The sequence below is a fragment of the Martes martes genome, assembly GCF_963455335.1.
Source record: "Martes martes genome assembly, chromosome: 3".
In the NCBI taxonomy this organism is placed as follows: domain Eukaryota; kingdom Metazoa; phylum Chordata; class Mammalia; order Carnivora; family Mustelidae; genus Martes; species Martes martes.
Genome location: NC_137890.1, coordinates 177,110,847 through 177,126,024, shown reverse-complemented (window position 1 = coordinate 177,126,024; position 15,178 = coordinate 177,110,847). Strand labels below are relative to the sequence as shown.

The 15,178-nt window shown below is 42.8% G+C and overlaps 1 protein-coding gene across 1 annotated transcript in view; it reads right to left on the bottom strand.

Moving 5' to 3' along the window:
- PLEKHM3 (pleckstrin homology domain containing M3) overlaps positions 1 to 15,178 on the bottom strand; it is a gene marked incomplete at its 5' end in the record, with an annotated part of 151,861 nt that overhangs the window by 95,236 nt on the left and 41,447 nt on the right. The window contains 2 exons of the mRNA XM_080797950.1: positions 2,283 to 2,476; positions 14,381 to 14,526. Of these exons, the coding sequence (XP_080654076.1) occupies positions 2,283 to 2,476; positions 14,381 to 14,526 (340 nt within the window). The remainder of the gene's footprint in view (positions 1 to 2,282; positions 2,477 to 14,380; positions 14,527 to 15,178) is intronic.

Sequence of the window (15,178 nt, the reverse complement as noted above, 5' to 3'; positions counted from 1 at the left end):
ATTCCCATAACAGAATGCATTAAAGTAAGTTAAATCGTGTTTGAAGTACAACATATTTGATAGTAGACCAACATACTGGAGTAGATTTGCACAGATCTTGAGTTCCGTACTTGTACTTAATAATTTACCTGACACGAAGGTTCAATGAGGGAGGGAAGAAACTGACGTGAGGCTAGTTGGAAGGATACTGCAATAGTCCTGAGACTCCAAGCCAGGGTGTACATTGAAAGTGAAAAGGAGAGGAAAGATTTGAGACTTACGCCCAAAACACAACCAACTAAATTTTTTTGACTGGTTTGTTTTTTAGTTCATCTATTCATTCAAGAAATATTTTTGAGGGTTGCAGATGGGTCAGACATTGTGTTAAAAGACATCCAAGGAAGAAATAAAATCCAAAGACTGACTCCCTCCTCAAAACTGGGCTACTAGCCAACATTCAGTGGTCTCAAGTGACACCACAGTATACATCTGTCCATCCCTCCCTCCTTCTTTCCATCCTTCCATTCAAAACTTACTGAGTTTTGGTCATGAACAAGTGAGGAAAGAAAAATGAAGGGAAAGGAAAAAAGACTGCTGTCTTCATTTTCATAGTCCTAGGAGTATCTTCTTTCTAGAACTTCCATTCCTTTTCTGGTGGTCTGGCCATAAGACAGAACACAGTGGTAAACCACCGGACTTTGGGAACAGCATAGGTATTCTTAGTCATTCAGATGAAGAGAGGATCTACTTACTTTCTAAATGTATTCCGCTAAAGTGGCATATTTATTCAAAGCAAAACATTGTGTCAGAAAGATATCTAGGGGCACCTGGGTGTCCCAGGTCAAGATCTCAGGGTCTTGGGATTGAGCCCTGGGGTAGGCTCCCTGCTCAGCGATGATCTGCTTCTCCCTATTCCTATGCTTCTCCACCCGGTCTGTAAACACTCTTTCTTGGTCTTTCTCTCAAATGAATAAATAAAATCTTTAAAAAAAAAAGGAATTTAATATGATTCCCATGTGTAGATTTTAACACTGTCTAGAAGTACAGGCACAAGAAAAACTAGCTCTGAGCAAAGCCAAAAGTGAATAGAACAAACATACTTTGAACATTAAAAATCTTGTATCTCATTTAGTTGGTAAATTAGAGACATATAATCCTATTGCCTTTCAGGGAAAGCCCTGATCTTTTAAAATTAAGATTTGCCTAGACTTTATAAGAATAAATCCTGACCGATTTCTAGTGCTTTCTGAAAAACAACTAGGTAATAGAATGACTACCACTGAGAGGTATTTTGCTTTATGGCAGCTGCCTTTTCATTACTATTTTATGAGAGCTTGTCTAGATATTATGTATTCCTCACTATCTACATTAAGTTCTTTTTAAAATGTCTTCTTCAGATGGCTGGAGTTATGTCAGTTTCTTTGGATCTAACCAGATCTCAAATAACAAACTATATCACTTTAATATTTTCCAAAGGTTCTTTTGCATGTAGGCTCACCTCCAGAAACCATGACTAAGGTATGCCTTCGGTTATTTCTATTAAAACATTAAAAGGTATTTTTAGGGACCTATGAACACCAACAACAATTATTTCAAGTGTAAGCTCGTTCGTATATGCCAAGGGTGAGACTTGAAATGCCCGTAAAATCTAACTGTAAAAGAAGGAATTTGATGAGAGCAGGCACATTTTAACTTCAGTTTTATGCTGAGGATCTGAACCTGGTAGGGACTTGCGTGTTCTACGAACTCTGCGATGATTGCGAAGCTACGGAAGAGCAGCCTGCACAGATGGGGACATGAAAAGGCAGAACCCTGGGCCTGTGCACCTTCACCCCAGCCTCCACCGCCCACGCCACTTACCATTCATTGCCAGTTTCTGTATGGAAGGTAAGAACTAAACCACCACCCACTTATTTCCACTGAAAGATGTCTTTAAGTTACGGAACCATTCAAACACGCTCATCTTACAAATGGAACTAGGAAAAGTGTAAACACTCCGGAAGTGATCAATGAGGATACACCTGTAATTATCCTCTCAAGAGTGAACCTAAGGGGAAGAGCAGTCGTCACCGCTGTGGGGAACTAGTTCCCTGCATGACAAGCCTTCAGTTATGCTGAGATAATTACCTTCATTTTTCTGGGCTCAACCAGAGAGGACTTTGGAGGAAAAAAGCCAAAGATGAGCCCAGAGGGAGAGGCGCAGAACTCGAGAGGGTGCACACTGGGAAGGCCAGGGAGATGATCTGAGCGCCCTCCCCGAGTGAGAGGCAAACCCAGTGGAACTGCCTGGCCCCGTGACCTACCTGCGGCGCAGGTCCTCGGCCACGGCGGCCCGGCAGCTGAACAGGTAGGCTCGCAGAGATTTCAGCCGCTGCCGCAGCCGCACCACGGTGGCCAGTGGCTCGGCGTGCCGGTACAGCATGGGGTTCTCCTGCTGGATGTCGATCAGGGGCTCTTCGTACACGTACTCCAAAAACTCTTTGGCCTGCTTCGATACCTACGAAACAAACTTCCTCAGTCAGTCTGGCAAATCATCCAGCTTGCCACACCTCCTCCAAGTAGGAACTAGAGTTTAAATATCAAAGGCACATTATTTTCTGAACAAGCCAAGAGAAAAAGCCCATAATTTAACTAAATATGAATTGTGTCTTTTCTTTCTCTCTTCCGGGAACTTGTAAAAGTAACCTTGGCATGGAGAGGAATTCATTAATTCTGAATCTTGATTATGGTGGTGATTACATGAACCAACGTGATAAAATGACACAGCACTATACAGACCCACGATACCCATGGCCACTTTTTTTTTTTTTTTTTTGGATATTGTACCGTAAGTGATCTAAGATGTAACCAATGGGAGAAATTGGGTGAAAGGTACACAGGATCCCTCCTTATCTGTGTAACTTCCTGTGAATCGAAAATCATTTCTAAACCTAACACTGCTGTTAAGTCTTAATTTTTCACTTTAAAAACTACACACATGTATATTCTGTACCACTTTTATAAGTAGCCTTTTTTAAAAAAATAGGTAAATCATGTACATATTACAGAATTCAAAAGGGATAAGAGGATAGCTTAAAACGATAATCTGCAGAAAACAGGCTCAAAAAACACTTTGGTGAGCAGAAAGGAGTGCTCTTAGAATGACATTGAGCTTGGGCTGACTGACTAATCTATCCATCCAATTCTATATCCACTTCTTGTAGTAAACATCAAGACTATGAAAAAGTGGGGGCACCTGGGTGGCTCAGTGGGTTAAAGCCTCTGCCTTTAGCTCAGGTCATGATCTCAGGGTTCTGGGATTGAGCCCCATGTCGGGGCTCTCTGCTCAGCAGGGAGCCTGCTTCCCTTCCTCTCTCTCTGCCTACTTGTCGTCTCTGTCTGTCAAACAAATAAATAAAATCTTAAAAAAAAAGACTATGAAAAAGTGAAAATGTCATTGTCATTAGAGTAGAAACACAATGCATCTGAGATACAGAAGGAGTAGCTTAAATAATGTGTAACAAGTGGGGAATTGGGGGGAATCTTTACATATCAATTCACTGATACCAGATGTGGACTGGCTAATGATATGTAGATTTGGCTTAGTTTCTATTTAGGGAAGGTAAAGTCTCTCTAAAAAGTTTCTACCAAAACTGCTCTAGTACTGGGAGTAATGGTAGAATTCAACATTAAAAAAACTTTGCTTATTAAAAAGAAAATTGAAAATCCACTATGCTTTACATTCCAGGATAGAAGTGCATTAATGAAGATAAATAGGATACAGTCCTTACCCTTACAGGACTCACTATTTAGTAACAGAGATAAATATTTATTTATTTATTTTTTTTTTTAAAGACTTTATTTATTTACTTGACAGGCAGATTACAAGTAGGCAGAGAGGCAGGCAGAGAGAGAAGGGAGGAAGCAGGCTCCCTGCTGAGCAGAGAGCCCGATGTGGGACTCGATCCCAGTACACTGGGATCATGACCTGAGCCGAAGGCAGCAGCTTTAACCCACTGAGCCACCCAGGCGCCCCAACAGAGATAAATATTTAAAACAAAAACTACATGTAGCACATAGCCTGTCCTCTATTACAGAAGAAATACGGATGAGGCCCTCTGGTAGCTTAAAGGAAGGAGAAATCAGCTGTCTTGGGTGGAAGGGAGCCCCTGGCAAAGCAAGCTATACTGCCTCAGGGACTAGAAGGATAAACAGAAATTCATTTGATGGGCAAGGATGGGACAGAGGGGATTACCACTAGCAGATCCAACCATGAAAACCCATCGTCCATTTGAATAGGTGATAACTAAATGTACAGCTATCATGTTGATTAAAACACATTTGTGTAATTTAGTATTTTGTAATATAAAATAGAACTCATACAAAAGTTAGAGATACAAAAAAGCATTTTCTTTTCTTAATAAAAGTCACGTTTTTTCCTTATTAGCATTTTTTTTTTAAAAGATTTGACAGATACACAGTGAGAAAGGGAACACAAGCAGGGGGAGTGGGGGAGGGAGAAGCAGGCTTCCCACTGAGCAGGGAGTCCAAAGCAGGCTGATCTCAGGACCCTGGGATCATGACCTGAGCGGAAGGCAGACGCCTAACGACTGAGCCACCCAGGCACCTCTCCTTATTAGCCATTATTTTTGAGGTACCTGTTGTGTGATCCTTTGGGAGTCCTGCAGTTACGTAGGTGGTGAAGTTTACAGTCTCTGCAAATCAGCTCACAGATAGGCACCCAGAATTAGCCAAAACCTTTCACTACTTAACTGGACGGGAAATAACAGTTGGCAGGGATACATAATGCCTCACTCTGAGGCACGGAGACACAGGTACATGCCACACAGATACCACAGCAGGCATCAGTGGAGAATAAAGCAGGCATGGCCCTGTCCTCATGTAGCTCAAGGTTCGGTGGAGAAAAACAGAATCGGTTCAAGTATTTTATCATGGCTAAATATTTGCTATATTTAAATATCTTAAGTGGGGGGGGGAACCTGATGGTGTTCTGGGAAATGAAGTACAGTCCACTTGAAACTGTTGCTGAAAAATGATGTATTGTACAATTCAATTAGTCTTTCTAGCTCTATTGAGCAGTGTTTATACTGAGTCAGGGCCCTGCTGAATTAGGTTAACAATACTACCTTTTAGTAGGTGAACAGAAGGACAAAGGGCACTGGCCAGTCTCCCAGGCCTGAAAAGGCTTCGCTCTTCAGGTGGTACTTAAGCGCAAAAGGGACAAAAAAAGTCTTTTTCAGAGACAGTAAAAGCAGTGAGACAAATGGGACAGCAGCTAACGACATCAGTGTTTATAAGGTGAAATTACTAAAAACAAAAACAGAGCTTGTTTCAATGATGTCTACGGCTCGGCTTCATGAAGTTATTACCAGTGTTGAGAATACAGAGCATACTGTGACCGCCGCTGCTGCCGGAGCGGGTGAACAAATCCTCGCAACACTGAGCCCTGTTTTTGGCAGCATGGCTGAGCACATGCTCACTTTTGAGAATCCACCACTTACAATGGTAAGAGAATTTTTGAAAGAACTAAGAATTTGGCATAAAATGCTATTTTTGCAAAAGAGAGTGCTGTATTCTCACTGATTTCCTAAGTTCTAAATAACCCTGCATACTGGTATAAAGATTCCACTTTCAAATTCACTGTAAATAGAAAGCTTTTTAAGAAAGATAATGTTAAAACATATATAGATACTTAGGGAAGGAAGCCAATGATATTCTTAGGTGATAAAGTTTATATGAGAAACTTTCTTTCCTGTTAACAGAAATATTACATAAATTATATGTGAACACCAAATATATTCCACCTAAGAGCTACTGTCCTATTTTCTGCTAGCCAAATTATGAAAACCCTGAGAAGCCCAAGTGCTATTTCTGACGTATATAAAAACTCAGCTCACAGGTGCAGATAGATGGGCCCAATACATCTTAAAAAATGGTGTTAGTTGGCATTCTTTTCCATGACCCCATTCCACATCAGAAATAACTTTTGTAGGGGCAATAGTTCCTTTTTCCAAACCTACTAACCTCTTGATATTTTACTAATACTTAATGTTTATTAGTAATTAATATAATTTCTTTCTATAGCTTTTTTAGCTTAAAAACAGACTAAGCTATAAGAACTCAAGTCTGTGACTTGATTTTGCCATAGTTTGTGAACTGGTGCCCCCTTCATAGCGCTGCAGTCTGTGGGATTCGAGAGCTGAGGAGGAGGGAGTTAAGGCAGAAAGCTGCTCCTCCGCACCTCACACACGGGAGTCGTCGGAGGAAACAGCAAATGGGTTATAATCAGCTTCAAATTATGAGGACCAAATGTGCTCTATAAACATATGTATTTATAAATAAACGTATTTGTTATTTGAGAAGTAACCATCATTGGTATAGATTTAAATATAATACGTCTTTTGTTAAGCTGGTGACAGCTACCTCTTAAAAACAGAATTCTCAAATGTTCAGGTTTACGTAATTCTGAGAAAGAGGTTCTGGAATGGTGTCCTGGTATGTTCCCCCACAAAAACAGCCCCGGGTGAGAAAGCAGTGGAGCAAAGGGAATGTTTAACAAGAGGCAGCAGTTTGGAGATGATGTGGTGGGGGTGGGAAGAGTGAGGACTTCAGTTGTCGTTAAGGAAGGAAAATGTATTAGAATAAAACAGGTGAGAACATAATTTTAGAATAACAAGAATTGGTGCAAATAATCTAGTTCCATTTTTCTCAGCCTGTGTTCTAAGGAATACTGGTCCCACAAAAACGGTGCTCTGAAAATGCCACATGCCACATTCTTCGCTTAGTGATTCAGTGCAGCATGTCAGCCTACGAAAGCCTGCGGATATGGTGTCTGCTTCGCCTGTTTAGCCCAGCAATTTCCCAAACCTATCTGCAGAGAAGGCAGATGTTTAGTGCTGTGCGGGCCTTGTGCAGGGGGCGGTGGGGGATGAAACTCAGTCTGGGCCCTGTTTACCAACTGGAGGTAGGGGCCTCTAACTCCTTCCATCCTCTTGCCATGCTGTGAGCTCCCAGGGCTGCATTCTCTTGAGGCGTCCTGTTCCGATTACAGAGCTGGCCTGGCTGTGACCCTCCTATAGAACCCTCTTTTTGAGCAACACCTATTAACAAACAAACATTGAATCCAAAGAGCTTAAGTGACTTAACTGCTCAGATCTCTGGATACTCTATTCTGTGCTTTTTAGTATTATTTATATTCACAGTTTTTTGTATTCTTTAATAACTCTACCATAAACTACCCATGCGTTACTTCTCAAAAGAGGTGATCCCTGTCCATGTTCTGTCCTTCCCTTTCCCCAAATACAAAGGGAGACTAACTGATGATGTAATTTGGCAGTATGCTGGCCATTTGATTTTAACTATGAAACAAAAATTAAAGTCCAGTAGACCATCATTTATCCAGAAGGCACTTACTTGTGTATTTGTTTATAATCTTTCTCCCTCCATTGGAATATGAGCATTCACTATGTCCCCACTGCCTAGAAGAGTGAGCATGCTGGGTGTTCGACAAACACTTGCTACAGAAATGAACGAGGGCTTTACGATGCTCTGGCTGTGACTCTGAACCACACACTCTTACTTTACACAGACTTCTAACGGCTCGGCTATTTGTTTCTAAGCTCACCACATCTTTAGAGTTGAGGAAGTAGACAAGGGGAAGGACAGCACAGTCACACCAGAAGTGACAGCAGGAATCCTGGTACCAAGGAAGAAAGGGGCCTGCAACGAGCTACAGGTAAAAGCGCAGCACACAAAACTGACTGAGGACAATTTGGAACATGCGGCAAACTCAAAAATGTACAAACCTACATCCAGGAAGGTGTCCTCAGTCTCACTCGTGAATGAAAGAACGTACATTCAAAATGATGTATCAAGTTATTCACTGAATCATTACTTGTAATAGCAAAAGACTGAAAAAAAAAATCCATCCAAGAAAGGACTGGTTAGATTGTCGTGTGTGTGTAAAAACGTGTAAGATTCATGATAGAATATGGAGTGGCTGTAGAAAAGATAAAGCAGGCAAGCCCTGGAAGAGGGATATGATCAAAACGGAGGGGAGAGTGCTCCAAGAGCAGCATGTAGAGACCACCTATCCCCACTGTTGTGCGAATAAGCACATGTACGTAAATTACCTCTGGAAAGCCAGGTAAGAAAAGAGTAATCTAGTTGCCTGTGGGAAGAAGAACAAGATAGGTGCGAGGAAGATTATGTATGTATGCATGCCCTTTGTACTTTCTGAATCTTGAAGTTTGTGGAAGTATAATATATTTGAAAATAAAGAAAGAATAAAAGTATAGCACTGCAAGGCAGTTTCCTTTGGAAAAAGTAGCCTTCTATACCACATTAAACCACACCGAAGTAATCACAGGACAGAACGATCATATTTATAATTCTGGGGCATTAAAAAAGGCAAATTCCTATACATATTTTCTGAAACAGAATATATGGAGCTAAGTGACAGTTAACATTTTAAAAATAATAGAAGTAACAATCACATTACCAAAAATTTGGAGAACAAACATCAGGAAAGAAAAAAAAAATGTATCACAGTCTTACCACAGTAAAATAACCACTTACTGCTTTGGTATAATGTTTCCTTCCCTGTATTGTACCCCCGTATTCATTGTGGAAAATCGTGGCAAAAGTCTTACTAAAATCAATCCCAAGCATAATACTTCTTGGTCCTCTTAAAATAGGCAGTGGGGGCTAACGGAGGAGGAATCAGGAGATCTTAAGGTTAATTGCAGTTTGTTCACAAAATCTCCAAACAAGTGGTTTTTCCCAACAGTGAGCTGCTCTCCAGCTCTGCAAGGGCAGTACAGCTTGCCCTGAATGCCTCTCAAGATGTAGAGATAGGAAATAGTTTATGTAACATGGAAAACCCCTAGCTAAATGGAATGTGAATATTCAGGCTAGGACATAAAAATATTTTTTAAAAGCACAACAGAAGGGAACTATTTAGGAAGATCTGAGGCCAAGTCTGAGGTCCTCACCATCTCTTTGTCATGTTGATACTTCTGAATGGGAGGATGGAGAGTAGGGGGAAAGTTGTCTTCAAAGAGAGTTTCATTAGAAAATGGCTATAGAACTCAAGGGCAAGGTTTAGGTGCTGTGTAATCATGGAGCTCAATTTAATTTGCGGGATGCATACTGGAAAACAGATGAAATCCTGTTTTAAAAATAATTAGGAGTATTATTACTCCAGAGGGCAGACAAGGAAACGCTTCAGATGACAGATTTCAATCTGTTCTGCAAAATCATTTTTTCACCCTCTTAAATGGATATTCAAGCCAGTCACGTACTCATCAAGGATAGGAGGCAGATCTAGCAGAATGATGTCTGGTCTTGGAAACTGATAGGTCTGAATTGATCCTCGCAATTAGAAACATTAAGTTAAATGCTGGTGTCTGAACAAAGACAGACCCTGGACTAAATGAAATATAGTTACTTAATGCCAGCACGAGATGATCCGATAAAATCGACCAGCTCTGTTCTTGCTTTAAAATCTTCCCTGGTCCACTGACAATCTGGGAAGGAAGGTCTGACAAAGGAGATTCTCCTCATGTACAACGTGGATGAAGCGAGGGTACCCAGCACCTTCAATGAGTAACTTACCCTCTCAACATCAAACCTTGTCATTTGAATGACCAGCATGGCAAAATGTCTGCTCTAGAGAAAAAGACGGCAAGCATCAGTGATGGTTAAATTGGTGGTTTCAGTGGCTCACTGCAAACAGATCTGGATCTCCTCCAAGTCCATCTTTGTAAGCCACGCCCGATTCTCAGACTTTCCTTCTCTGGTGCCACCTCTTCTGTTGTAACTCCCCGGAGTGCTGCATATTCTGCTGGCAGGTACCACCAGCCTAAGCTCTGGGTGAGCGCGGGGCCGGGACTGCCCCCCTCACTTGCTCTCTGTACACCTCTCTCAGCTGTCAAAGCCCTGCTCTAAGCAGGTTAATCTAAACTAAACCAAACTCAACTCTAAATACACTTTTATCTAATACACACATGGCAAATATATTTATAGCCTATATTCAGAGTGTCATGTACAAGATGCAGAGGAGAGACTGATAACTGTCTGGGAGAGGGGAAGGAAAGAACTGGCAGAGGAAGTGAGGTTTAAGACAGGCTCGCTTAGGGTCTGCCTTGCTGAGTGAGGGCAAGAGGAAGATGGGAGGTGTGAGACAGCACGGCAGGACTGAGGAACAGGAGGGACTGTGACCTTACTGAGGATGCTCATGGCAGGGGGCATGAAGGGACTAGAAGAGCAGGGACCAGAGATCACAAAAGATCCTAGTGTCAGGTCAAGAGATTTGTGTTTATCTTCTATACATTCATAATAAAAGCTGGCATTAACCAAGCACCCGTGTGCCAGTCATGGTGCTAGGGGCTTTTTGTGAATCATCCTTTCAGGGCAACAGCCATCTGATGCAGCAGTTGCTATTACTATCATCACCACCTCCATTCTAAGGGTGAAGAAACTGAGACTGAGAGAAGGCACAAAATTTACCCACAGTGAGATTAGGGTTTTCTGAACCATTGCCCGGGCAAGACTCGCAGGCAGGAAGCACCGTTAGGAGGCTACCAAACTCCTTCATGGGAGTGACGCCCAAGGTTTGAGTTTGTGAGGTGGGACGGCAGGTGCCACGGCGTGCAAATCCAGTGGTTGGGTTTTGCTAACTGATTAGATGGGGTGGGGGTGGCAGAGGGAAGAGCCCAGGCTGTTTCCCGGCGCTGGCAGTGGGGACTGGTGGGGCCACGGACATTCCAGAGGCACATGGGATGAGGGTGATGAAGCCGATTTGGGGCTACCAAATTGGAGGGGCCATAAGACAGGCCTCATTCCTTCACTGATTCGGTATATATTCTTGTTACCTACTATGCACCAGAAACTGTGCTAAGACATGTTCCCTGTGCCTAGGGAGCTCAGAGACAGAAGCAGCATAACTATGTCTTAGGCACTATTCTAAACACTTCACATGCATGAACCCATGTAACCGCCAGAGGTCCTATGAAGTGTTACTGCCCTCATTTTACAGATGAGGATACTCAAACGCAGAGACACTACATAACTTGCCCTGGTTAGACAGCTAATAAATGACCAAGACAAGACCTGAACTCAGGCAGTCTGGGTTCATTTTACAAATTAGTAAACAGGCTCAGGAAAGTTCAAGTGATTTGTTCCAGCAAATCAAGCCCCAAATAAGAAGTGGAGGTAGGACGAGGACAAATGCCTGTTTAACTCCAAGCTCCTACTACTAACCATTAAGTCTAATTATAGACACACACACACAAGCACGGCATGGTGGTGGAACGAGGGAGAGAGCCAGCAGTGCAGCAAATAGGGTAGGGTGGGGAATACCAGAAAAGGTGTTGCCAACGAGGACATGCTTTTATCACCTCTCGAAGAATGAAGAGGGGTTCCCAGATGGAGAAAGGTATCTATAGTACATGAGGAAGGATGATCTCTAAACAAAAGAAAGGGCTGATCTTCCTATGATAGGAGGGGAAGCGGTAAGGCCAGGTACAAATATAGATGCATTTGTAGGAATTCATATCCATATCTTATAGTTTCAATGTTGTCCTTGAAGTGGTCGCAAGGTCATATGCTGAGAAGGATGGGGATGAGGCACCATGAAGATAGTGAAGATGTGAATGGTTATTGGATTGACCAGGAGACAGACCTACCCAGGGATACATAAAGGTACCGGCCAAATGGCCCCTCACAACTTTCATGTTTGTTTTAGACTTCAAATATTACAGGTAGGTGACAGTTTGGGGTCCCTTCCCCAACTACCTTATTCCCAGGTGATACAGTTACATTGACACCAAGTCTCAGACACCTATTAGCAAAGGTACAAAAGCAGTCTTACAGACTATGTTTGGACAAAACACTTTGTGTGGAAGCTTCATTCAAGGCAGACGTGACAGCATTGTGGCAGAAGGATCAGAGAAGCTTCTAGTCACTCAGGTACCAGAATTCTCTGTTCTGGCAGAACACAGGACCATAAACGAATCCTAAGCCTAGAGTAGTTCAGCGGATTAGATTCCCCAACTTGCCAAATCCTACTGCAGGACAATCCCCATATATTGAAGACTACTGGGTTGAAACCAGAGCTAAGATGCCATTTGGCAGTTAAATCCACAGACCTTCTTTTTAGTAGCAAAAATGGAGCTGGAGATAAGGGTAGGAATCATCAGGGAGTTGAAACTAATGAAGAGAAAGAGAGAAGGCAATAAAGTGGGAACAGAAAACAAAAAAATGAAGCCGAGGAACTGCAACATTAAAGGTGTAGGCAGAGGACGAAGAACTAGAGGTGACTGAGGAAAAAGAGTTAGAATTCGGAGAACCAGGAGTGTGTTTTCCAAGTCAAGGCAGAAGAATTCCTGGTCAAGCACTGTATTCCGGAGAAGTCCAGTAGAATAAGAAACTGAAAAGGGTCAATCAGATTTGGCAAAACCGATGGAAGAGCTAATGAGCAGAGGCAGAAGAACCTTCCATAGGAGGAGTGACATTTCTTCTCTAGGTGGAAGGAGGACGAGGAGGACCCGTGTAGACATAGACAAGTTTATAAAAGGGCTGGCAGAATTATTGCCTAATCACTCCTATATCTCTATGAAATAGAAGGTAAAGGCACTTCCAGAGTGACCAGGGCTTGGTCTTTAATCTCATTTTAGAATCACAGGTGCTGGGGTGCCTGGGTGGCTCAGTCGTTAAGCGTCTGCCTTCGACTCAGGTCATGATCCCAGGCTCCTGGGATCAAGCCCCACCCTGGGCTCCCTGCTCTGTGGGAAGCCTGCTTCTCCCTCTCCCACTCCCCCTGCTTGTGTTCTGTCTCTCTCTGTCAAAAAAAAAAAAAAAAAAATCACAGGTGCTAAAATAAATCAATATGATGACAGCTACTGATAAAAATGGAAGGGAACTTCCCTAAGCCACCCACTGGCACCTATACCCAGACTCTGCCTTTTCTCTTACTTCCTGCTCCAAGCAAAGGCCAACCCCCCACCTACATGATTCTTTCTCACTCAACCATATCATTCTAGCAGTTCTTTCTCTCCTAGGTAGTTCACATCAGCATAGAAAACATGCTGTTATTTCTTCCATTAAAACAAAAATCAAACTTCCCCTCTGGTTACTCCCCATCTCTCTCTCCATGCCCTTATAGCAAAACTTCTCAAGAGTTCTCTGTTCTTGTCACTTATTTCTCTCCTGTTCCATGTCAAACTCACTCCAATCAGACCTTCTCTCCCACTGCTCAATTCAGACTGCTCTCATTAAGGTCACTCTTTACCTCCACGTTCCTATAGCCTATGATCAATTCTCAGTGCTCATCTTATCTGACCTACGTATCAGCTTATGTCACAACTGATCTGAAGACACCTTCTTTGTGTGGCTTGTTGAACACACTAGGGTCCTCTCCCTCCCCATGCACTCCTCCTCTGCTGGTTGCCCCTCCCCTCTCTACCCTCTTGAGGCGAATGCCCCAGTGCTCAGACTTCCTCTCCTTCTCGGTTGACTTGCATTTTTATGGCTACCAATTCTGCTATTTGTACTCTTGGGATACCCTGCTAGGTTGTTAGCAGTTACTTTGCAAAGCGTGCTTCTCACTTCCTCCCTTTTTAAAAAATAAAGAACAGTCCAGCTGAAGGTCTAAGGATGGCTCAGTGAACTGCTCCTTGGTGTGGCCATGCACCCAGAAATCCCCTTAGCTTCTCGTCAGCTTCTAGTTCCAGGAGAGATGGACCTGCTGGAAGACTGACCTTCACATGAGTAGGAGTAGTCCTACTCAAAATAAGAAATACCTTGATTACATAAGTCCTCTCCTTCAAAAGTCACTAGTATGCCCATGCATGCGTTATTTTCCTATTTTTTTTTAAAGATTTTATTTATTTCACAGAGAGATCACAAGTAGGCAGAGAGGCAGGCAGAGAGAGGAGAAGCAGGTTCCCCGCTGAGCAGAGAGCCCAATGCGGGGCTTGATCTCAGGATCCCGAGATCATGACCTGAGCCGAAGGCAGAGGCTTAACCCACTGAGCCACCCAGGCACCCCTATTTTCCTATTATTATCCTCTGAGAATATTGTGATTTTGGAGGTAAGATCTAATAAAAAAACAATGAGGCCTATCTATCAGAATTCCTTTTTAGCACCCACAGTTAATTATCAAGGCCCAGAAGTAGAAACTGCTATATTATCTTTTTAAGTGAGGAAATTAATAAGAAGTCGTAGTTAAGACACCTTTAAATGTGAGATATTTAAGAAGCATTAGATAAGATCTCATAGCTTTTATGAGACTACCTAGTCAAGGCTGCTTAAATTCTTACACTATTATTTCTTAATCCACACAACAACAGCTGAACACCCACCCCGCGATTATGAGGTGAACTCAGACTCTGTGCTTACCTTGTATTTTGAAGTATCCCAGTTGTGGACTATGCGTGCCGGGATGAGAAAACTGTCGTCCACATGGCAGCCGCTGCAGTAATACCACCCACTGTAACTGCACACCTTGGCTTTCCCATTGGAGAGACCTATGGATCGCTGGCATCCTGTCCAAGGCAGAAGAATGAGTCTGTGATTAGTGTTGTACTTTTTTTTTTTTTTTAAGATTTTATTTATTTATTTGACAGAGAGAGAGCACGCGAGAGAGAGCACAAGCAGGGGCAGTGGGAGAGGGCGAAGCAGGCTCCCTGCTGAGCAGAGAGCCCAACACGGGACTCGATCCCAGGACCCTGGGATCATGACCTGAGCACAAGAAGGCAGACGCTTAATGAATGAGCCACCCAGGCACCTGTAATATTGTACTTTTAACACCACCGAACAGGTTACACAACCCTCAAACAAAAGCCCGCAAAAGGAAAGAAAAAGAAAAAACTTCAGAGAATACATGTATAGAAGTGTCCTTCTCTTCCTAGCCCTATATCCTCAACCCCTTACCTTCTACGGGGCTGCCATAACTGGAAACTAATATGGTCCGGTTTCTGGTCTCTTCTGTGTCTTCTGCATACAGTAGTCAGAGATCAGCCTCTCCACAACCCCACTATTAGCACTTCACTTATTCCTCATAAGCTCTCTTTCCACCACCAGACATCTTGCTGGGGACTTCTCATAAAGGATCTTATTTAACGCATACAACAAATCCGCGAGATGGTTTTAGCCAATCTGAGGTCACCGAACCTGGAAGAGGTGAGTTTGGGTTCG